At 39.3% G+C, this 25,882-nt stretch overlaps 1 protein-coding gene across 34 annotated transcripts in view; it reads right to left on the reverse strand.

The window, feature by feature from the left end:
- NRXN1 (neurexin 1) overlaps window positions 1-25,882 on the reverse strand; it is a 2,145,734-nt gene that overhangs the window by 167,142 nt on the left and 1,952,710 nt on the right. For all 34 annotated transcript variants that reach the window (XM_082249472.1, XM_082249474.1, XM_082249501.1 and 31 more), the window contains one exon: window positions 5,944-6,115. In XM_082249472.1, coding sequence (XP_082105598.1) covers window positions 5,944-6,115 — 172 coding nt within the window. The remainder of the gene's footprint in view (window positions 1-5,943; window positions 6,116-25,882) is intronic.

The following is a 25,882-nucleotide window of genomic DNA, read 5'->3' on the forward strand; positions in this document are numbered from 1 at the left end:
CTTTTTGTCACAAGATACTTGAATGTCTCCTCTGCCAAAGATCTCTTTCCTGGTCTGCTAGCACTACCTGAGGCACGTGTGCAGTCTAAGGTCCATTCTCAGCATATGTAGGATAAGAAAAAAAGAGCCAGATGTTGGGACGATGTAGGCGCTCAATGTCTGAGGAAAATAGACACTGGTTCGGAAGTATTGACAGAGAAGATGGCAGTAATGGAGCTGTGATGGGGATAACTTTGCTGTCAACACTGAAGAAGGGCACATCCAGAGGTAAGTCTGATACAATGTGTAAGTAAACATTTTAAGGCAAGAGCTCCAACATAGGACAACAGTCGTATACTGGACAAATCTGGCCTTTATGGAAGAGTGGCAAGAAGAAAGCCATTTCTTAAAGATATCCATAAAAAGTGTAGTTTAAAGTTTGCCACAAGCCACCTGGGAGACACACCAAACATGTGGAAGAAGGTGCTCTGGTCAGATGAAAACAAAATCTAACTTTTTGGCAACAATGCAAAATGTTATGTTTGGCATAAAAGCAACACAGCTCATCACCCTGAACACACCATCCCCACTGTCAAACATGGTGGTGGCAGCATCATGGTTTGGGCCTGCTTTTCTTCAGCAGGGACAGGGAAGATGGTTAAAATTGATGGGAAGATGGATGGAGCCAAATACAGGACCATTCTGGAAGAAAACCTGATGGAGTCTGCAAAAGACCTGAGACTGGGACGGAGATTTGTCTTCCAACAAGACAATGATCCAAAACATAAAGCAAAATCTACAATGGAACGGTTCACAAATAAACATATCCAGGTGTTAGAATGGCCAAGTCAAAGTCCAGACCTGAATCCAATCGAGAATCTGTGGAAAGAACTGAAAAGTGCTGTTCACAAACGCTCTCCATCCAACCTCACTGAGCTCGAGCTGTTTTGCAAGGAGGAATGGGCAAAAATTTCAGTCTCTCGAAACTGATAGAGACATACCCCAAGCGACTTACAGCTGTAATCGCAGCAAAAGGTGGCGCTACAAAGTATTAACTTAAGGGGGCTAAATAATTTTGCACGCCCAATTTTTCAGTTTTTTTATTTGTTAAAAAAGAAAAGTTTGAAATATCCAATAAATTTCATTCCACTTCATGATTGTGTCCCACTTGTTGTTGATTCTTCACAAAAAATTACAGTTTTATATCTTTATGTTTGAAGCCTGAAATGTGGCAAAAGGTTGCAAAGTTCAAGGGGGTGAATACTTTTTCAAGGCACTGTGTATATATATATATATATATATATATATATATATATATATATATATATATATTGAAATTAAATTTTTTTTTAATAAATTAATATTGGTGATCCTGCCATGAAGACCTTTGTTCAGGCAGTTCTTGTTATATGAATCTATAATTAAGCCCCCGTAAAGGGAAAAAAAATGTTGGAGGGAGGAGTCTGTGCTTGTGCTGAACAATAAAGTTTATTACATCCTTCGGAAAGTGACGTGCACCTCCAGAATTTTGCTGAATTATGTGTTGGAAGGAAAGAGCAAGCACCTGTAAGTTTTGTGAGTAAATTCAATGAGGTTCATTTTTTGCAAACTTTGAGCAAGATGCATAAAACTGTTCGCAAATCAAACCCAGGCAGATTAGTGCATCCCTGGCATCCTTAGAAAATCAATTCCCCATTCTGTTTTATGCAAATCCAAGACCTTACATTAGATGTTTTCATATTCTGCTTTACTGCCTCTGCTAAACCCAATCTTGAATTTTTTACAGATTTAGGTCAGTATGGAAACAAGTGACCATGAAATCAGAATTCTGAATACCGCACCACAATGAAGCTTCATGGGTTAGACACTTGTATATACACTATGTTCACCCACCGCCTCCTTACTGTGCAGAAAAAAAAAACCACATGTATGTCTGTTTGCCCAAATAATTTATTCTTAGAAAAGAGGCAGCCAAACAGTGTGTGCAGATTTCTTCAGGAATACTGATAAAGACTGTGTTAGGCCATATTAATATGGGAAACAGAAGCTCAGGCTGAAGAGGTTTAGTTGGAAGGATGACAGCCCAAGGCTGATAGACAGGAGGCTAGAGACATGACTACAGCACTGCAGAAATGAGAAAACAAATGCTTATCGCCCCCAAGGCACAACTGCACCCACAGTCCCTTCATGCTGAAGCCGAACTGGTTGGGAACGTCTATCGAAAAAATCTCTGGCACAGCTGCTGCCACATTTTCTGTTTCTGCGAAGGGCAAATGCCACATCAAGCTTCTTATCGAAATTGACATAAAAATATGTAATGTGAGATAATTGCTGAGAAAGAAATGAAAATTAAACATACAGCATAGCAGGACTCTTTGCTCCAAGTGAATGATGCAGTATAAAAAACATAACATAATGTACTAGAAACATAGCATAGCAAGTGAAATGTTCAGTGAAGGTCATGTAAAAATATAACAGATGAGAGATTATATAATTTGAAACCAAAGCAAAAATGTGTGTAAACCCTGAAAATGTTCAACTTCTCTAGTTTGTTCGCTTTTGGTCTGTTAAAGCTGAATTTCAGGAATTCAGCTACTTTCTAAAAGCTATGGGCATACCATGAGTAAAGTCTAACGAGGTGCCTGCTGCCTCCTGGACTTATCTCTATTTTTCACATCTGACAGGTTTATTGTGTTCCATGAAAATAAATTTCCAGAGCTCCAACACTGCTCACTGTGGTCTCAGTTCCTTCAAGAGCAGAGTTACTGGAACTGCTATGCCCAATCCTTCCCTTCTTCCCGTTCAAAGAAGCCTTTGTATTATGTGAACTCACTCCCAAAATACAAAGGGTTCTGTGAATGTGCAGCAGAGGGGAGGGGCAGGCATAACTCCTCTGTGTGCCTCTATCCTCTCACAGCCAGAGTGCAATAAACCCGTCACATATAAATTATAGAGATAAGTCCTTGAGGTGACATACACCTAACTGGTCTTAACTCATAGTGTGCCTGCACTTTTTACAAAGTTGCTGAATTCCTGCAATTCAGCTTTAAATATAGCATTGGAATTTGTTTTATTATATTTCTTTGGTAAATGCAAAAAAATACCCGTTGGTCTGTCCAGAAACACAAGGCTGTCCTGTGTCCTGTACACTCTGTAGTGTTAGCTCAAACAGTATTATTAGCCCTGACAAGGTTACATCCTCCTATCCTAGGGTGGAAATGCTGCTCCTTCATAAATATAGTACAGTGGGTGAGCGCTGTCACCCTGGGAAAGGAAGTTTGGTATTGGCAGGATCACCAGTTGAAAATACAGGGGAAAAAAGCCGAAAAATGTTTGCTCTTGAGTTTAGGTACACTTTACAGAGCATATTAAAATTTCACCTTCACCAAGAAGATTCAACTGCCATGTAAGGTTGGTAGATGCCACATTAAGTATTGCTGGGGACATCACTAGCTGTTATGTACTCTACCATGTTAGCCATGGATATTTACAGGAAAATTACAATTTGGACAATATTTTTATTCTATAACTCATTATTATTTAGTGGAAGCTTTCAGAAATGCCTAGCTCTCTTAGGCTAGCATGGTGTTATGTCTGTTATTGTTTAACGAGTGATTCCTTGTCTTTAAATCTAATAATAGCATGTCCAACTAAACTGAGTATTGAGATCTTGGTGGGAATTAATCAGTGAACATTTTATTCCACTTTCAGAAGAGCTAGGAAGAACCAGTAATACCCAAGTATTAATTTGGTAAAGATCCCCAGGACATCAGCCATAACGCTTTTTATTTTCAGCTATGGTGGCTAAAAATAATGATCTGATGTGTTCATGAGAAAAACCAGCACACCTACTGCAATAGGTAGAAGTAATTTGGCTTCATTATAACAGCTGTGTTGGCATTTTCTTATGCCAGCTGAAGACATTTTCCAGGAGTCAAATTTTCATCTGGGAAACCATAAGGGCTGTTCACTGAAATTGAACATTTCCATTTTGCAAAATAAGTCCACTCTTATTTTGCTAGTATTTTATTTTACTAGTAAGTCACTCCGCCATTTTGGAAAGACCATCATGAGGAAATCCCAGTTCATGCAAGTTCTCTGATACCTTGACATTGAGTCAGCAGCACAGGACATGGGTGCTGGCCCTTAAAGCGGAGGCTCCATAATACAGGGACATGTAACTAATACTTCGACAATGTTTTTAAAGTTTATGGGGGAAGGGAGTTTGGGACTTTAAATGAGACTCCTGACCACCGGAGTCTCCATCCCTGTTTGCATGAAAGCAAAAAAGACAAAAGCGAAGTTGGGACTTTACATGAGGTGGGACCAGACCCAGATAAACATATATATAATAAAAGGGACCAAAGGATAATGTAAAATCGTATGTTTATTGGCGGTCTATAGACCAGATACTGGTAAAACCAAATGTTCACTGGAAACGTGTAGCCCATGGTAATGGGGTACACCTAAATGAAACAAAGGTGAGTATACATGGTCCAAGACAAAAGTACATGGTAATACATTATTATCCTGGTACATACAAATAAGTACATAGAGCATAAATAAGGTCAGTGTAAGCTATACCCCCCCCATGGGGCTGTGGGGTTATACTTGCTTATTATATTTTACTTTACTTATTTATGTATATTTTCTTTAGACCTTGCAACATGCCTACTCCTGATGAAGTGATATTTTCACGAAACGCGTTGAGTTCAACACAGGCTATGTCAGCTTTTATAAGTTGTTGTTATCATACTTTGTAATTATGACCTTATTTATGCTCTATGTACTTATTTGTATGTACCAGGATAATAATGTATTACCATGTACTTTTGTCTTGTATATTTATATATGTTTATCTGGGTGTGGTCCCACCTCATGTAAAGTCCCAACTTCGCTTTTGTCTTTTTTAATGTTTTTAAAGTGTCCCTTTTGCTGTAATCAAGAATTTATATTTAGCTGTTAAGTCAGTAAGTATTCAACATTCTTGCTGCCTGCCTCACCAAACTCTGCTGTGATGCTAAAATATCTTCTGCTGAAGTCTGCATTAATGCCAATACTTCTGCAAATGTGATCACTTGGGTGAGAAAGAGAAAGGTACCAGAGAAAGCTGTGGGAGGCTCAATTGACTCTCCCAAAAAAGGTTGGTGTCAGTGTGGACTTCAACATAAGATTTCTCAAGATTAGAGAGGAATTCAACAATATAGGCAGCAAGAATTGTGAGAATTTATTGAGTTCTTTTAATAGTATGGGTTAGTTGAAATTCTTCACTGGAGATGAGTTTCAGGGTTCAGGTTGGGTTCAATCCAAAACCAGCATGTTCATAGTTCGGCAAACAGACAACAAAAAAAAAAAAGGCTATAATTTTCCAGTTTACCAGTTCCAACTCCCAGCTAATGTTTTTAAACACTGACCAATAGATTGTCATTTTGTGGTGGTAGCACCGCCTTGAGGCATGCTCATGGATTCCAATTGTTTAAATTAATATATGTAGTTTCTTTTTACAGAACCTTGATGGATCCAATAACTATTCTGACTGGTGCTTGAATGTTCTCAGTTTAATAAACTATAATGTGACATAAAATGAATGATTTATCTATAATATTCTGTCTTGTATAGAAGCTTTTGGGAAAGTGAAAAAAAAATAATCCTAAATTACCATATTATTTAAACATATAAAAAAAAAATCACAAAACAGTTCTTTACTTATCAAAATAAATACTTTTAATTTTAATACAGAAATCTTTTGTCAAATCCTTTCCATTTGTCAATGAATAAGCTGACTGTAAAAAAAAAAAAAAAAAAAAAAACCTTAGCTAACCTCCAACAAGACTTTTTTAGCATTGTTTAAGTGCACTTACTGCAATAAATAATACATCACTGTCTGTTTATGCACCTCAGCCCTATAATTTACCTTTGCAAAACAATTTAAAAATGACTTTATTTTTAATAAAATGTTCTTACCTGCTGGGAAACGTTCTATTGTTGGTAAGTTGTCGACTTGTAAGGTGGCATTACCCCCACTTCTCGTGAAACGTACCACATGGTACTTTCCATCATTAATAATTGCATTAACTTCTTCAATTGAGATGTCATCTGTTCCCACATTAAATTTGACTCCGATTTTTCCTTGGTGCTGAAAAGAAAGAAAAAATAGTGCTAATTAGAATTTGTCTTATGAAGAATGTGAAACGCGTCGAGCTGTCTTTAGTCTCTTAGGGTTTTATTTGCTGGAGCAAGTCTCTTGACATTTCACTAAGTCTGGGACATCTTGTTCACGGATAATTGATATTCTGAATCAGTTACAGTACTGTTACTGATGGATTGAATTTGTATTTTTCTCTTTGTCTTTGCAATTTACAAAAGCGAACAAAACCCTTTTTCCTGCTCTGTGGAACACATAAAAATGATGTGTGACTGAAAAATTTACATTTTCTGAAGCCTTCAACAAACTTCACATTCTCAATAGAAAATATATTAGAGTTCAAGAAAATGCACTTTTTTCCAAGTATAGGCCAGTTTTAATGAACTTTCCATTATGTAAGACTGTGTTCTTTCCCAATGATTCAGACCTAGACGGTGGAAGTATTTGGGAGTCAAGGAACTGAAATTTAAACTATAAAATAAAATCTTACTGGTCAGTCTGAGATAGCCATCCCATTAAGGATATTGCTTTCTGCCAAATAGTATATCAACAGTGTGGATTTCCAACTGCTTTTCTTAAAAACAAGGGATACAGATCACAAAATTTCCTTTACATGGTCTATTTTTAACCAATATTTCATTTTTTTTTCTAGATGTCACAGAGTGGTCTCTTAAAGCTTTTAGTGTCTGGGTTGGTGATATTTTTGCACTCAAGTTCCTGGGTCTGCCCACCTGGTGTGGCTATTATGAAGGGTTCCTACCAGTCTTGTCAAAGTTTTAGTTCCTGGGTCTGCCCACCTGGTGTGACTATTATGAAGGGTTCCTACCGGTCTTGTCAAAGTTTTATTATGTGTTATGGAGAATGCAATAGAAGTCACTGGGAGAACCAAAAACAACCATTGAATAGAAAGTAGAATCATGACAGGGAAGGCTTAATGTGGAAGTATTCAAGACATCAAAAAGTACAGAACCAGGCTATGCCTATAACTAAAATGTCCCTTTTGTGTGTATTGACACAAACCTTACTCCCTCTCGCTTGAAGCTCAACTTTGGGCAAATTTTATTTTGGCCTATGCAGTGGGGCTGTACCTGCACTGGATGGGTTTATTGTTTAATTTGTCTAGGGGTGAACACAGAGTCTATACTCACATACTCACCCGATCTTTCGATCCTCCAGAAAGCTACGCTCACCCACCCATGTTCAGTAGAAGACTGTACCTGACATCAGAGCCACTCTATGGGCGTGATGACGTAAGGAACAGTCCACTGCACAAGACGGCTGTAATATGGAGGGTGGTGGGAAGGAGGTGCAGGGACTAGGCCTTGCACTGGGAGAATCAAAGGTTTAGGTGAGTACATCTTGGCTTTCTAATCCCCTCAGCCTAAGGCCCAGAGTTCAGCTTAAGAGTCGGTTCACACTAGCGCAACTTGTCAGGCGACTTGTCAGCCTGACAAGTCGCGCTCCCTCGCGGTCCATTGACCGCTACAGGACCCGTTCTAATAGGAGCGACACAAGTCGCTCCGACTTAGAAAAAGGGTCCTGTACTACTTCGGGGTGACCTCGGAGCGACTTGCATAGACTTCCATTATGTGAAGTCCCTGCAAGTCGCTCCGAAGTCGTGGTGCATGGTAATGCACAAATCGCCCCCGAAGTAGTAAGGAGTCGTGTCGCCTCAGTGTGAACCGGCTCTTAAGGTTTTACTTTATTATATTTCTGACTTGTATGTATCATATGTTATTCATATATAAAAAATAAATAAAAAGAAATAAAGCAGGAATGTTTAGGAAAAACACTATGGTATAGTGAGATGGGATGACTTTTCTAAAAGACGATGTTTAAGAGATATGCAGTCTAGCTTAGGGTGTTCTTGGTCCAGATGTTTTTTTTTTACATGGTATTAGAGAAAATATGATATCTAATCAGTTGCCACTTCTATGTTACCCATCTGGCTCAACCAATAAAAAAAAAAAAAGAAAAAAACAGTAATGAAAACCCAACCATACAATCCCATATACACAATCCTATACCCGCGGTTGATCAAGAGGAAGGCAATAAAACCTCAGCAAAGCATGATCCAATTTGCTACAGCAGGGGAAAAACAATTCCTTCCTGATCCCCCGAGAGGCAATAGGATATTCCCTGGATCAACTTTACCTATAAATATTAGTACCCACTTATATTAAGTCCACCCAGGAAAGAATCCAGGCCTTTTTTTAAAGCAATCTAGTGAGCTGGCCAGAACCACCTCTGGAGGGAGTCTATTCCACATTTTTACAGCTCCTACTGTGAAGAAACCTTTCCGTATTTGGAGACTAAATCTGTTTTCCTCTAGACGTAAAGAGTGCCCCCTTGACCTTTGTGATGACCTTAAAGTGAACAACTCAACACCAAGTTCACTATATGAACCCCTTATGTATTTATGCATGTTGATCATATCCCCTCCTTAATCTCCTCTTCTCAAGAGAGAATAAAGTCAGTTCCTCTAAACTTTTCTCATTGCTGAGCTCCTCCATGCCTCTTATCAGTTTGGTTGCCCTTCTCTGCACTTTCTCCAGTTCCCCGATATCCTTTTTATCCATGTTGTGATCACTCTTGTGGGTTCTCCATAGGAACAAGTGAAAAAGTCCCTTCAACAGTTGCTGGATGCAATAAAATGCCAAATGCTGCCACAGCTGGCCATGAGTAGATGCCAGCATCCTAGAAATCTGTTAAGACTTGGAAGAAGGTTGGACCCAGTTTGCAACCCACTGTGTGGAAGAATCAATTATGTGTGGGGTTAAATTTATAATCTTAGTGAGAATCACTCTTTTTGATAGCTGACAGGGATATGATCACATTACAAACGTTAGCTTGTTTACCATTTTAAAAGCAGCAATGCTCACATAACACGCAGTATGGTGCCTCCATCAACATTGGTAGGGATAATGATTTTTTTTCTTGTTTTATATAGCAGAGATGTGTTTGTAGCTAGAAAAAGGACCCCCAATCTAAGAAAAAATAATTCTTTAAAGATATAACTGTCAGCGACTATGCACTTGGATTCAGTAACTCTGTTAGATTAGTATTACAGAGGAGATCAGAGACATATAAAATGTATTTCGCTTAAAATTTTTGTTAATAACAATGAAATACAAAGCTCAGCATGGCACGAATCAACGCTGCAACATTACACTAATACTGTAATTCCATCATCTGAAAAGAAAGCACACACTGAGTTCCATTTTTTTTCTGTTCCATTATACACTGAGATTCTGTATCAGCCAACAAATGAAGTCACCTAAAGAAATGTTTGTAAAGGGTTTGAACAATCCAAGGCGCAGTTACAACACAAGTACGTGGTTGTCAGCATGTAACGAAGCACTGGAGCTTGATCGCTAATGGATGTGGATTACATTAGCTTTCTGTCATTGCTATAGCCCCAGGTTAAAATGTAAAGTATACCAAAATTAGAATTGTTTTTAACCAAGCCTTTATACATATAAATGGCTTAGATGAAATTTGCCTAAAGTACTGTACATTATCATTTTTTGTTAATGCTGAACTCCAGCATTTCATGGACTCCCCACCTCCCCACCTTCACCTTATGCCTTTTTATTAAAAAATAAATAAAATAAAACTATACATATCTTTTTCTAGCAGTCCTCTAGCTCAGTGGTCCTCAACTCCGGTCCTTGGGGCCCACTAACAGGCCAGATTTTAAGTATTACCTTGGGGAGATGCAGACTAGAATACTGCAATCACTGAGCAGCAAATGAGATCACCTGTGATGTAATTTAGTTATCTTGCAAACCTGGCCTGTTAGTGGGCCCCGAAAACCGGAATTGAGGACCACTGCTCTAGCTAGTCCAGTGACTTCACAACAGGTTCCTCTTTCCCTTGCAGCATGGAGCAAGCATTCCTCTTGGAATGAGTGGTGCTCATGTAATAATGGGAGGCACTCAGTCCTGGAGTACTTTCACCCTAATATGCGTAATTCCACCCCCCTTGGGGGGTGCGTACAATATATTGTGGCCTTACAAGAAATGGGCAGAGTGACCAGAGTGCTGTTTTGTCCAAATAGAGCTACTGGTTCTGGAGCGGGAAGTTGAGGACAGCACTGAAGCATTGATAGGGTAGGTGTAGATTGACAATATTGAAAATGATTGGTGTTCTATGTTGCCACTTACTGACCGCCTAATTGGGAATTTATGTCATGACTTTGATGCTAAATACTGGGGGTTTTGGTCGCAGCTAGATGCAATAACCCCAGTATTTTCTTTTCCCTCAGGCGGCCTGCTTTTAGATAAAAGTGATCTTAGGGGCGGATTCCCCAAGGAATCACTTTTAGAAGCGACGGGAGAGGTGCCCCCTTCCGCTTCTTCCCGATGCTTCCCGGGCTTGCGTTACTGATCGCTGAGCCTGGGAACCATCTGGCGTCGGCAGTGTCTCCCTATAGAGACAAGTGATGGCAAAATGACCACCGCTCATCTATATACCTCTGGAGAACCAGAGCAACTTCATGACATCACTTCCAGGTATTGGGCCATGTAAAAAATTTTTTTTGATATTTTGCTTGTAAGGGTAAAGGAGAGATTTGGGGTCTTTTAGACCCCAGATTTCTCCATAAAGAGGACCTGTTATGCTACATTGTTATCGCAAGGGATGTTTGATGTTTAAAAAACATTTTAAGAAAAATATTATGCAAATGTTTTAGTGCCATCAGCCGTTCCCAACGTCTATCCTTCTGATAGCTACCCTAGTTTTGTATCAATCAATTCTTTTTACACTTGCATTGAAGTAGATTTCATAAAAGTTGTGTCATGCCATGGATAGAGAAGGGTTATAAAATGTGCAGAATAAGAAGCTTAACGGGTGTTTTAACTTTGCAAAGATGTCACAAAATGGTTTCCACAAGAAAAAAAAAATAAATCATTGAAAGAGACTATTTGAAAAACACATCTGTGATGCTTAAACACTCTCCATATGCTCATGATGTTGCATGCCAAAGCAAATTCATCATCGTTATTGTAGACTTCAATTAGTTTATTTGCAAACTTGCAACCTTGATCACAAGTCGTGGGTCTTTTGATCAATCAGTCTGATGTCTTCTATTTTTTCCTGCTAATTGCAAGCATCGCATTACACCCACATGTTTTTCTCCTACAGTTTTGGATAGCAGGCATAACATACATGGTTTTATACAATGGCATAAACCAAGCTATATACTAACAGCCAATCGTGAATCAGCTTCCAGTAATCTTACTACACTGGTGAGCTGAAAATTGCAATGTGCTTGTCTGAAGCCTTTTACACATATAGAGAAATCTTTCTCAAAATCATTATTTTGCCATGGTTCTGTTATGCCATAGTTCATCACTAAAATGGGTTCCCAGCAATTCCCTAACTTTAGCAAAGTTGATAAATTGCAAAGTTTTGGCTGAAAAATTTTGCAGGTTCTCTGGCAGAAATAAGGAACAATCTCTAATATTGTGAATACCATTTTTTACCTGGTCAGATTTATTTCCTGACTTAAACGAGCCAATAATTTAAAGGAATTGATAACCCAGCTACATTTGGGCTTACAGCAGACATATTGTCATTGTGCAATGGAGCGGTTAGGAAGAGCTGAAAATCTGTATAGGCAGAAATAATGTTTTTTGTTTTTTTTCCTATGACCTTGGTATGTTTCCTCCATGGCAGTGCCCGGGTTCCCATGTTTTTTATTTGAAAATATATTGCTTATTATCCCAACAAACAGTGAGATATTTACCTTAAATGCAGCCAGTGATGTCACTGGCGCATGCGCTCTGAAGGAACGGCCGCTGGTGCCATTCCTTCAGAGCCCCGTGCCGTGACCTTCGGCTCCCGCGCGCGTGCGCGGGAGTGACGTCACCGCGGCTCTGGCCAATCAGATGGCCGGATGCCGCAATCCCGGAAGACGGGCGACCGGACATGTCGCCCGTCATACAGGTAAGCGAGCGGCACCATCGGGGGCTCGTTCTAAGGTAAGTATTTCATAATGAGCTAGTATGCGGTGCATACTAGCTCATTGTGTCTTTCTCTTTCAAGTTGCAAAAAAAAAAAATCTATGGGTTTACAACCTCTTTAACACAATTCCTTAAAGAGATTAGTAAAGTGTGTGCCACCTTTAAATCTATTGGCCACACAATCTAACTCTTGGGCCCAGAACCATAATGTGAGTACCATATAATTATCTAGGAAAAGTGTCAAAATAATTAGTATCTGATAACAAGTGAATCAGGCATTTAGACAGACCAATATTTCTCGTATGCACTCACATTATTAGGTGAAATGGGATTGTGGTGGTTGTTACTACACCTAACCCTATAGTCTAGGTGAGACTTTCTTAACCATTCACAAATTGAGGAACCCTTAAAATAACTTTCCGGTTTCAGGGAACCCCTGCTAAAAATGATTATATCTCCAACTCAAGGTACATTAGTACTGGTCACCGGGAATGGTCCCTACATTGGTGGTCTCTGAGAAGAATGCACCGTTCAAGATAGCTTCATGTTGGTGGCTACTTATCTGGGAGTCACACATTGCTTATTACATTAGCAACCTTGAGAGGAACTATAGGGTTCCGTGGAACCCTATTTGAGAAAGCTGGTCTAGATGGTGCCCATTGCCCAACCTACAATCAGAGCTGGCTGTTAGTAAGACCGATGACACAACAACCTTGTGCTGACTTATGTATCAGCTACAAGTGTTACTTATTTTATCTATTGATGTGAAAATGTACTATATTAACTAGCTATAGTATAGTTCCCAACTAGAATCAAGTGGTGTCCCGTGATCACGAGAGATTGCCGGCCCCTACATCACTGCAGGACAAAGTAGTGACACAGGAGCCAGTGTGAGGCATCTGATACTCCTGGATGCATTCTCAGATGCTGAAGGTTTTTCAGCAGGTATAACTCTTCAACAAAGTGGAATTGATCAGTCCAGGCAATGCTGCGACGAGTAGGCAACAATATATTTTTTTAAAATAGTAGCATTTTATATTAATTTCTTTTACATAGCAATACTATTTCTAGAAGATTTGTCCAAGCTATATTTAGAAATGTAAAAACTAATACCATGCAGGATATTTGCTGGATCTTTGCAGTAGGTATATCATTTTTGCAACTGGACAAAACATGTAGAGCAATGGCCATAAGCATTTCATTTATATAGTTTTAAGGATTACAGTGTGTGTAAATTATTTAGAATTACTAGGTACACTAACGATATTTTACATCCCTAACCTTTAAAAGCCACAAATGGCTTGCAGCAGGTACTTTATCTTATTTTCTGCTTTGCCTGATTATTTATTTTATTTTTTTATTTACTTAAAAAAAAACAGTTTTTGTGAAATATTATTTTTTTTTTAAGAGTATCTCTAATTTTGTTAAAAATAGGACAGGCATCAAGTGGAGCCAGTCAGTGAAGCCTAAAGTGGACCATACACATTGTACAAACTCTGTAAATTATCAGTTATATTTACCAATACTGTGTAATGTGAGGTCCTGCCTAAACAATCTGTTCAATTTGTATCCAATCAGGCAGGCTATTGCACTGCATAGATGTTGGTAGATCTAAAAGAGATTTTGCAATCAGATAGTAAAGCTTTATCAATTCCTACAAACACTACAATAGTGTTAAGTCAGAAAGTTCACATAGGGGGTCTATTTTTTAAAAAAACTTCTGTGCAAATGTCACAGCATTTGCACAGCTATTGCAGATGATCTCCGTAATGTGACTAATAATTTTCTAAAACATGCAAACGTTTTATATACACAAGTATATATATATATATATATATATATATATATATATATATATATATATATGTGTGTGTGTGTGTATATATATATATATATATATATATATACATATATATATATACACACACACACACACACACATATATATATATATATATAATGATTTTATATATATATATATCTGACATATTTCAAGAAAATACTGTATTATGGTCACTAGAGGGAGCTGATGATCTTAAGAAACAAACACATTGGACACATTACTGGGATTTTTCATGATGACAAAATTTTTAGACCCCTTAACGTTCACTTGATATTCAACAACTAACCTGATTGGCTTCTCTTTCTGCCTTTTCCTTTCCTAACATCTCAGCTGTTCAGAGGATTGCAAGAGGCTGATACCAATTTTTTATATACATGCCTACATGAATTTATGTTTTTTTTTTTTTCTTAACTGCATGGAGTTTATAACACTGTGGGTTGAATTAAAGTTTTTTATTTAATCTATAGTCTTTTGACAGCAAATAAATACTTTGCTAATTCGAACTTTAAGATATATATCAATCCAAATCCAAAAATGTAATTAATTGCAACTTAGATGTAGTGGCTGCATCATTTTAGTTTTTTTTATTCATAGGGATAGTCCAGCTTTTTCCTAAGATTACAATTCTCACTTGCCATACTGGTTGAGCAACATAATTCAGACTACAAACACCTTCCCCTCTCTTCCTCTCTTTAACATAGGGAAGTAGTGTTCTGTACTTTTCAGAAAATAATTAATGAGAACTAATAATATTGTCTAAGATTTCAGTTCAGATCACGGGTTGTGGCAAGGACATTGGATGTCTAGCAGGGTCAATAAGTATTTTTTCTGTACTTGCAGAACTTAGCCTAAAAAAAAGAAAAAGAAAACCAATGCAACCACCACATATAAGCTGTAAAATATTCAATTTTTATTCCTGGGTTTAGATTATGCTTTAACAAATGCAGACATTTACAACTAGCACTAACAATGCTGGTAGTTTAAATGAGCACTTATTATAATGCATTTGCAAATTTAATGGAAAGTTATTGTATCTCAGGGGAAGGCACAGAAGCAGCTGTATTCTCCTTCATATTAAAAGTTATCTGGAAAGTTCACTGGCTTGACCTTGAATATACTTACAAATAACAAGATTTCCTCTGTAATAATAAAACACACAGTCTGAACTCCTACTGTATATGCTCATTCATCCACGACTCATTATTTTTTTTTATTCTCACACTTTTGCCACTGGATGTAACAAGTTCAACTTTTATTTAGGATGCATGCTTGAAAAATCATGCCTTGCCCTTCCAGTTTCTAGACATCCTATTTCATGCATGATAATGTTCTATTAACTTTTGCAACTGCTGCCTGACATTGAGCATTATGGCTTTGTCTGCTGGTAGGGAGATTCATACTCCCTAAATCCTGTCCCATCTAGGACTGTTGGAGTAAGATTAAAGGAGAAGTACACTTTTCCTGTGGATCACAGGAGTGCAGTTTGTTCTGCACTCCTGTGACCCGTTTTCAGAAGACAGCGGGCTAAAGTTCGCTGCCTGCTGACATTACAGAGCCGGTCCAGGCTCAGTCAAAATCGCGACAATGGAGTTGGGATCCACCCACATTCCTGAACCGACACCTGGCTCAGGCTCTTAGCTAGCCACTGAGAGCTTGAGCCAGCCTCTCCTGCCCCCTCCAGAGCCCAGCACTCCAGTGAGCACGGGGGAGGTGACAGAGCAGAGAGCAGTAACTGACAGTCAGCAGCTCTCTGGTCTGGAAGCAGTGAAAAAATGAGCAATCGGCAGTGCTAGATTGCTCGGTTCTCAGTCTAAGAGGCGCCGGGGGACCGATGCAACATTGTACCAATGGTGCATCCACCTAAGTAAGTGTGATTCAAGAAAAAAAAAAAAAAAGCCCATACATCTCTTTTAAAATAGGCTCCTGTATGGCAGTCTAAACAAGCACCTAATCCAGTTACTATGTAATGCACAAGCCTCATTTAGAAAACAAAACTTCCTATACCTCCCCTGAATGTGCCAAATCCTCTGTCTCACATGCTCCTCCTCTCAGACACTGCAGCTCACAATGGGAGGGTTTCAGTAACAGGGGCAGTGCTGTCAATTCAGAGAGCAGTGGGCAGGACTAGGTGCGGACAGGTACTGATTGACAAGATACAGGTTTGTGAATCAGCAGTGACAATGCTGATAGCCATACTATCTGCAACGTCTTCTCATCCCACTGAAGTTCAAGCAGGCACAGTCTTCATGAGAGTGATAACTCCGCTCTGAATTCAGGAGCAGTGCAGCATTGTTGCCTCATTGTTACAGGAAGCTGCATTAAAGAGTAACTCCACTTTTGTTGAGCAAAAATATTCCCCTCTGGGTGATCTCTGTACATTGCAAGGATTATAACAAACTTTGTTGCAGATTCCTACCTTTTGTTAGTCTGAAGAAATCATTGTTTGTTCCTCCATGCCTCTGTGCTGAGTGGGTCTAATGGGAGTGGTTTCATAACTATTAATCAGCTGTGCAGCTGCGGAACACTAATGAGGAAATCTGCTACGCCTGCATGCCTTTGGATGTGATTTCCTTTTGGGAGTATCTCACCAAAAATTAAATTTTTGTTGCAGGGGATGCCAAAAATCTGACTTGCATCTTAGTGCAGACTTCTGGTAAAATTGGTGAGCCAATCACACAAGCAGGAAATGATGTTTCTGGGGTGTGGTCAGTATACATTCTGTGTACAGAACACCTCTACGTAGCCATATTGCATTGCATTTTCAGAAAAATACAGCGGCTGCAGATTGAAAAGGAAAGATAATTTTTATTAACATTTAATTGCAATATGACTTGTGTCACAATCGTATACGCTATATTGTTTTTCTTTGTTTGCTATATTTTTTCCTCATGAAAGGGGAGTTACTTTTTAAGTGGATTTTACTGACAGGATCAAAAGGCACCGTATGTGAAGATGTAATTATACTTTAGTGCTGCAGGCACATTTTTATAGTCGTGGGCGCTGCCAAAGAGTTCAGCAAGGCTACAGGACTGAGGGTACAAAGTGTGTGGTCCACCGCTGCTTAGAACCGCATCACAGGGTGTCTGGAATTATGGTCTAGTTATTAAGCGACACATTAGTGTCTTTCTGGTGAGTTTGTATTACATGTTGGGTGACAGGAGTTGAAGACGTGAGTCTTTCGTGTGCCTTTTTAATCACGGGTGATCTCCTCTACTCTCTGAGCAAGACTCTATCATCTTAATACTACACAATGAAGGTCTTATTGTTTTTGCTTTTTTTTCCTCACATATCATTTTTTGAGAGAGAATGAATACAATACGGACACTTCGATGTCTTCATTGGTGCAATCACTAGCTAAATACATTCCTATCAGACTTTTGGATTGTTGGGGTGAGTGACTTTTTCATCATAAAGGACACTATTACCCATGGACTTGAAGGTTTTTTTTAACCATGTCCTCTCCAGTTTTTTAACCATTCCTTCTTCAGGTTCTATCTTCATTTTTACTGGGATATCATAGTTCTACTGTAAAGGTAAGTGTAGAAAACAAAAAAAAAAAAAAACATTAATACTCACCTAGATGGCGAGAACTAAGCGATCAAAGAATGCTGATCCATCAGTTCTTGGGTCTGTTCTGAGCACAGAGCAGTGACGGTCAGTCACCACTCTGTGCTCTGCCCCTCCAGTGCTCACTGGAGTGCCGGGCTGTGGAGGGGGTGGGAGCAGCTGACTCAGCTCTCAATAGCATGCCGAGAGGCTGAACCAGCTGCTGGTCAGGCATCTGGGCGGATCCTGATATTATTTTCAGGATCACTGCAGAGCCTGGACTGGCTGTGCGACGTCAGCTGACAGCAGACTAAGGACAGAGGCTAGCGCATGGACTGGAGTTTTCTTATAGTGACAGCAGGCTTTAGTCCTCTATCGACTAAAATTGGGTTACAGGAGTTAATAACTAAGTGTACTCATGTGACTTACAGGAGAAGTATGGCCAAAAGAGCTTACTTCTCCTTTAATGGTATTATTTAGGCAAAAATTGCATTTTTTCTCAGAAATATATGCTATTTTATAATAATAATAAGAAGAAGAAGAATAATTATTATTATTATTATTATTATTATTACTACAATAATAATGATAATAATATTATTAATAATAATAATAATAATAATAATAAATAATAATAATAATAAGTATTCTTATTCTTAATATTACTCAAAATATTGTTATTATTAGTATTATTATTATTGTATTGAATATTTATTTAGGATCTTTGAATGGAGGATAAACTGCATTCATAGATCTTGTTTCATTCATGTAGCAGCTGGATGGAAAGGGTGGACATAGTCAGGCATTCATGATGAGAGCCTCTGACAGCACCATAGTTCTACTAACCCCCAGTGCTTTGTAAGAGTATGGCAGTGGGGACAAGGGAGTATGGACAGAGGAAGATTTTAACAAGAGGAGAGTTCAATTCAACGAACATATTCTACTGACTGAAAGGTTCTACTGAACTTTATGCAAATGTTATTTTTTTTTTGTTTGTTTTTTTTTTTGGGGGGGGGGGTTGGCTGCTCTTAGCTTTTGACTGTTAACTGGGGACAGGTTAGACAGGTGTGCCCTCAATTATTGGCCCAGTGACTATGGTTCTTCCAAACAGGAAATGAAGAAACACCAGGGACACAGATATGAATAAAAAGTTGGATTAGGGTTCAAGTCTTCGTCAATAAGTGTGGTTGCCCTTTAAGATGCTGGCTAGTTGAGCTGGGCATTGGATAATTGTACTGTGCTGCATGATTTAGCCAAAGTAGTCACCTTAGAAACAAAGCCACCATCATACATTAACCATCCGTCTAGATAAATTAATCTTTTAAAACTCTGTTCAACTTTATCAAACTTTCAGTGTGTGAAATATGGTGTTTTTTTGTCCCCTGCAAGACACTAGTTCACAGATGACAACTCCAAGCTCTTATTTAATTAAGAATGATTCTTGAAATGAAGGAGGGGATGTTAAGTGGCTAGCAGATGTGAGAAGCCTTTTTGGCCCGCAGCAGAATATCACTCGCATTACGGAAGTGCAAATCATTTGCAGAAATGCATAATTAAATCTCTTGCTGTGAAATATAGTATTCACCCCTTCAGCACTGAAATACCATGCAGTACAATAAATGTCATTATCTCTACTGCCTCTGAGGAAAGGAGGCTTTCTAAATAAACTATCATTTACTGAAATGCTCAAGCTTGTGTTTTGACCAGCAACTCTATGTAAAGTGCATTGATCCCATAAATATATATAATATGGACACATTTGGCCTTTCTAATAAAGCTGAACCCCAGGCAAGCCACCTAATACACCATTACATACATGGACGTCTTTTTAGCTGGCTAAAGGATAGGTATTTCTGTCTAGACAATCCTTAAACTTTAAAAGCATTGGCAGACCAGGATGTGAGGACCTGGCTATTTTTCTACTGCATTGAGGCAACAAACCTTGGGTGCAGGGCCAGATTAACGTAGGGGCTATTGGAGCTGCAGCTCCATGCCCCTACCTTAATATAGGCCCGGGCTGGCCAGATTTGCTTGCAAACACAGAAGAACCTCCCCACACAGCACAAAGGCCAGACACAAAGGGACAGTTGCCGATTCATGGATGTGTTTATGGGCTTCAGAAAGGGCACCCCATGTGGTATTAGGCCTGCGCGGCTGCACCCTTCCTCCTCAGGATGCATGCCGAGGCATGGCTCTTAAGACCCTTCAAAATCCTCAGCACCAAGCCCATGATGCTCTTAATCCGGCCCTTCTTGGGTGTCTGCCCACCTCTTTCCTGTGATTGGGCATTGAAGGTTCAAAGTACACTAATCTTATCCCTCTGCTCACTGTTCTATTTCCCCATTAGCATGTTTTTGTCATTATATGTGTTTGCGCCTGACTGGTTCATAGTACTGACCCTTGGAGGTCAAGTTCAGGTGGATCAAGCCTGCCTTTTACCCAAAGGGGTTGATTTACTAAAACTGAAGAGTGCAAAATCTGGTGCAGCTCTGTACAGAAATCAGCTTCCAGTTTTTGTTCTGCAAAGCTAATTGACAACCATGTAAAGCTGCACCAGATGTTTCACTCTCCAGTTTTAGTAAATCAACCCCAAAGCCACGGGTTTTCATTGTGCACCATACAACCTCCTAGCCAACAAAATCCTAACAACCAATGATGTCATCAAGTTCAGGTACTTATGCGAGTTGTAATTCCAACATAATGTAATGATAATTTTTAATGAATAGATATCTACATTTATATATTTAAGTCTAGTGTATATATTATTAGTCAGCTCCTGCATATAAAAGCCTGTGAACAGTTGAGACTAATAATGAGGTCTGGCTAACAGGTAAGGCATGGACCTAGGAATGTATGCAATGAAGACTCAATAAAGCCTCCAGAGGCCAGAAAAGATTGTTTACTACACATCACTTATAAACCCCAAGATGTGGTTTCCAATGCAAGCAAAGATATTATTTTGCCCCTGTACAAATCATTAGTAAGACCTCATCTGGAAAAAAGGATATCGGGGAACTGGAGAAAGTACAGAGAAGGGCAACCAAACTGATAAGAGGCTATTGTCAGCCGCTATTTGTTCACTATTTTTGTTAGCGCAGTATTTTTTACCACAATTTTGATAAGAGGAGCTCCACTATGAGGAAAGATTAGAGGAACTGAATTTATTCTCTCTTGAGAAGAGGAGATTAACCACTTGCCGACTGCCGCAGGCCTATATACGGCGGCAGTCAGCCCCTCACAGGCAAAGTGACGTAGGGGTACGTCACTAGCCTGTGAGGCTCTAGGCGGCGAGCGCGTGCCACCAGAGGCGCGCTCCTGCCCGCGCTCGTTCGCGGACCCCTCCGCGCGTGTGACCAGCGGACCTAATGTCCGCGGTCACTCGCGATCGTCGGGTGGAGAGGGAGAAAGGCAGGCGGCTAATGTTAGCAAAGCCACTTGTCATTCTCCCCTGTGTAAGAACAGAGATCATACGGTCCTGCTATGCAGGATCGTATTTGTCTGTTGTTACACAAACAGCCACATCCCTTCACAGTTAGAAGCATGCCCCTAGGGACACACTTAACCCCTCCTTCTCCAATAAAGTTAACCCCTTCCCTGCCAGTGTCATTTTTGCAGTAACAGTGCATATTTTTAGAACTGATTATTGTAGTAATGTCACTGGTACTCCCAAAAGTGTCAAAAATGTCAGTCAAGGGTCTGATCTGTCCGCCGCAATGTCGCAGTCCCACAAAAAAAATCGCAGATCGCCACCATTACTCGTTAAAAAAAATAAATAAAAATGACAAAAATCTTTCCCTTAGTTAGTAAACGCAATAACTTTTGTGCAAACCAATCAAAATAGGCTTATTGCAATTTTTTTTACCAAACATATGTAGCAGAAAACAAATTGGCCTAAAATGTTAAAACATTTTGATTTTTACATTTTTTTGGGGGGAATTTCATGTAAAAAAAATGTGAAAATATTGTTATTTTTGCAAAATTTTCAGTCTTTTTTTGTTTATAGCGCATGATCAAAAAATCACACAGGTGATCAAATACCACCAAAAGAAAGCTCTGTCTGTGGGAAAAAAAGGACGTCAACTTAATTTTGGTACAGCGTCGCACGACCGCGCAATTGTCCGTTAAAGTCACACAGTGCCGAATCGCAAAATAGGCCCTGGTCAGGAAGGGGGTAAAAATTATAAATTTAACCCCACACATAATTGATTCTTCCACACAGAGGGTAGGAAACTGGGTCCAACCTTCCTCCAAGTCTTAACAGATTTCTAGGATGCTGGCATCTACTCATGGCCAGCTGTGGCAGGATTTGGCATTTTATTGCATCCAGCAACAGGGACTTTTTCACTTGTTCCTATTGAGAACCCACAAGAGTGATCACAACATAGATAAAAAGGATATCGGGGAACTGGAGAAAGTGCAGAGAAGGGCAACCAAACTGATAAGAGGCATGGAGGAGCTCAGCTATGAGAAAAGATTAGAGGAACTGACTCTATTCTCTCTTGAGAAGTGAAGATTAAGGGGGGATATGATCAACATGTATAAATACATAAGTGGTCCATATAGTGAACTTGGTGTTGAGTTGTTCACTTTAAGGTCATCACAGAGGACAAGGGGGCACTCTTTACATCTAGAGGAAAACAGATTTAGTCTCCAAATACAGAAAGGTTTCTTCACAGTAAGGGCTATGAAATGAGGTGGTTCTGGCCAGCTAAGTAGATAGCTTTAAAAAAAGGCCTGCATTCTTTCCTAGGTGCACATGATCTAACTGGGTACTGTACTTATAGTTTTAGGTAAAGTTCATCCAGGGAACATTCGATTGAATCTCGGGGGATCAGGAAGGAATTTTTTCCTCTGTTATATATATATATAAAGTTTGGGTTTCTAAATAATTTTCCAGCAAAAAAAAAAATAGATTTTTGACATGTAGGAGAGAATTGGCCTGTTTTTCAGGTGTTTAAAAAAACACTTGTAATACAAATGTAATACTTTTTAATAAAATGTAATAAAATACACAGGTGCATTAATTGGTGGTGTTTTTGTATCAGCTCGGAGTTCAGCTTTAAGCCAATAAATCAAAAGCATTACATTTTTTTTTCTTCCTCATTTTTTTTTTTTTTTTTTACCAAACCACTATCACAAGATATACAGACCATAATTGCATTGCTTCAGTGGTGATATCTGTGATGTATTACTGACACAACATCATTGCCCTAAATGCAACCTCAAAAAAAGGCAACAGTTTTCAAAGATATATGGATAAAGGCTGCAAACAGCAGCCAGCTGAATCTTATTATCCACTCAGCGCTATTGCTTCTCTTTACAAAATTACATTTTCCTACCAAATATCTGCCAAAGAATAACTTAGTCACTGAGCATTCCGGTTCTGTATCAATAACGGGTGAGCTTAACAAGTGTATCTGCTAACCTTTGGGGGATTATTTTTTTGCAAAATCAGGCTATTCTATATAGATACAATTTTAAATATAACCCACAATCTGTGTGATCAGAGACAGAAATAGACTTAAAAAAAAAAGTGTGACATTCAGTTGTCATAAGCACTTACTTAAATTTTGGAAATTGCTGTTCAGCCCTTAGGCTGATTCGTTTTAAACAAGAGCATAGGTTTGTCTGTACAATCATGTCGGTGGTAAGAGCTTGGGGCTTTTTGTTCCCAGTGCCAAAAATAGTAGCAAGCTACTCGGTACCATCCATAAAGTCTTTACGGGCTACGTAGTAAAGCACAATTGTGATGGGCTAACGCGTTTCGACTGTGGCAGCCTTCCTCAAAGCAGTGCCAAAATGACATGTGAACATCGAATGGTGTCCATGATTTCCATGGCATCTCACTAGTTTCTAACCCTTACCTCCTAAATGGAACCTCAATCCCAAAAGCAATTCTTAAAACAAATTGATGCCACTTAACCCAATCCAAACACAAATTCCTTCCCCCAAGAACTAAACACTAATACTTTACTATAAAATGAAATGCCTTATTTGCACAGGTAGCTGAGAGGTTGTAAAAATAGATGAATGAGCCACGGTTTTACCGCCCTCTGCTTGCCTAGCTACAGGTCACAAACTGGAACTGACGAAGATTTCATTGCTTTCAGTTTCGATTTGTTTGTTGACAAGCGGTAACTGTCTTGTACAGCAACTGATCTACCCAATCTTGATATATATAATCTGATGATTGCTGCATGCAGTTAGGTTGCTGTCATAAGCTTTGTTACTTTTTATCTATTACCTGCATCTAAGAATAAGAAAAGTTTTGTAGTATTGGTTCGAAAATGAGGGATACCTATTAGCAAGAGAATGTAAACATAGGACACACCCCCTGCAATGCCCCCTTAAAGGGAATTATCCACACAAAAAAAGATTGGTTAAACCCACAAGAGCTTTTTTTTCCCCCATTACAATTCGTTCATACTTTTTTTTTTTTAAATGTGAACATGCAGCAATTTATATATTGTATGAAAAGTTTAGCACTGGGAAACACTTTTTGAAAGATAAAAATTACATTTTAGAAACAACTTTATAGATCAGACTCAAATGAGGGACAAATGAGGAGGAAAGAGGGACAGAGGGACTTTGTTCTAAATCAGGGACAGTCCCTCGAAATCCGGGACAGTTGGGAGCTATGCTGATTGTAGGAACATGAGCTCTGACAAATCGCCATCCCTTCTCTCCACCATTCAAATGATTATTTTTTTTTAACGAAGCCTAGACACCTTATCAACACTTTTCGGCATCGAGCCGAATGGCAATTGTCAATATTCTTCATTAATTTAACATCTTATAGTTTGGTTAGATCTTTACTGATTTTCATGGCTTCCTTTCACATACATTATCTGAATTATTTACTCATTTCTGCAGAACGTGTATTTTAAATTGCTAAATATGTTATTTTCTGTGTGTTTGCCCTAGGGGTTATTGGCTGAGTATTTGCTCAGCAACACTGATGGCATATTTTCAGCTTGTAAAGATCGTGCGTGAGATTACCTATAATGGCTTTTTTTAAAAGCAGGTATTGTGCTCAGGCTGGGGGGAAAAAAAAAATCACATGTAGCATTCAGCAAATACAGTAATGTGCTGAACAATAGCTACGGCATAGTTACCGGGATGAAGAGGAGGCAAAGGTTCCCACTTATATGAAGTCAATGAGGACAATCAGGACTGATACACACACTTCTTTACTAGTCCTGTACTTTTAGCACATTCTGCAAAGAATAAAGCATCTTAAAGTAGTAAAGCCCCCTATGGTTTTCAGCCAAGGAGCTGACATCTAGGTCTCTGTTTAATCTTTCAACTGCCATGGTGCTGCACATGTGATCAGTTAAGACACCAGCCACTGGATGGTTTGACAGTTGGTTGAGAGCACAACCAATGGGACTGTTACATTCCTGCCACGTGCCGGAAATGTAACTGTTTTTTTGAAACGGTTAAATGGATGGGTCTGCTTCCGCTTTAAAGTGGTTCTAAACCCAGTTTTTTACCTTAAAGTGGAGTTCAACCCAAAAGTGGAAGCTCCGCTTATCTGCTACTTCCCCCCCTATGGTGCCATATTTGGCACCTTTTAGTGAGGAGGGGGGAATGAGTACCTGTTTTTGACAGGTACCCGTCCCCACTTACATGAGACTCCACCATGGCAAGGTCCCTCGGAAGTTCAGCCCCCTTCTTCCTCCGCAGCCAGGCACGATAGAAAGCGCAGCTCACTTCACGTATGTGCAGTAGGGAACCAGATTTCATGGTACAAGTTGTACTTCTATTTTCTATTAGAGCCCATTCAGACTAGCGCGACTTGTCAGGCGACTTGTCAGCCTGACAAGTTGCGGTCGGTCGCGGTCCATTGAGTAGTACAGGACCCGTTCTAATAGGAGCGACACAAGTCGCTCCGACTTAGAAAAAGGGTCCTGTACTACTTTGGGGTGACCTGGGAGCGACTTGCATAGACTTCCATTATGTGAAGTCCCTGCAAGTCATGCCGAAGTCGCGGTGCACAGCGGTGCACGCGACTTCACAGGTCGCCCCCCAAAGTCGGATCGCCTCAGTGTGAACAGGCTCTTAGGCTCATTCACATGTGTATCAAAAATCCCACATTAAGATGTGTTTCTTTTCATTCAAAAGCAGCCACAGTCTGAGTAGTAAAGCCCCCCTCCCTCCATTATACTGTAGAGAAGGATCCTTGCTCTCTATGTGGAAGCAATGGTCTTTTAGAGAGATCTGACAAGCCTCATACTGAGTCAGAGCTAGAGCTCTCCAAGCAAAAAGCTACAACCCTGAGGAAGAGAGATCTTTGGACTCCTGAAATGTGTTGGTCACTTTTTAAATAATTCACAAAATAGGAAAATGTTATCTAGACACATATTATACACGCATACATTACCATTCAATGCTTTTATAAAA

This window comes from Pelophylax lessonae (assembly GCF_965119305.1).
Source record: "Pelophylax lessonae genome assembly, chromosome: 3".
NCBI classification, from domain to species: Eukaryota; Metazoa; Chordata; class Amphibia; order Anura; family Ranidae; genus Pelophylax; species Pelophylax lessonae.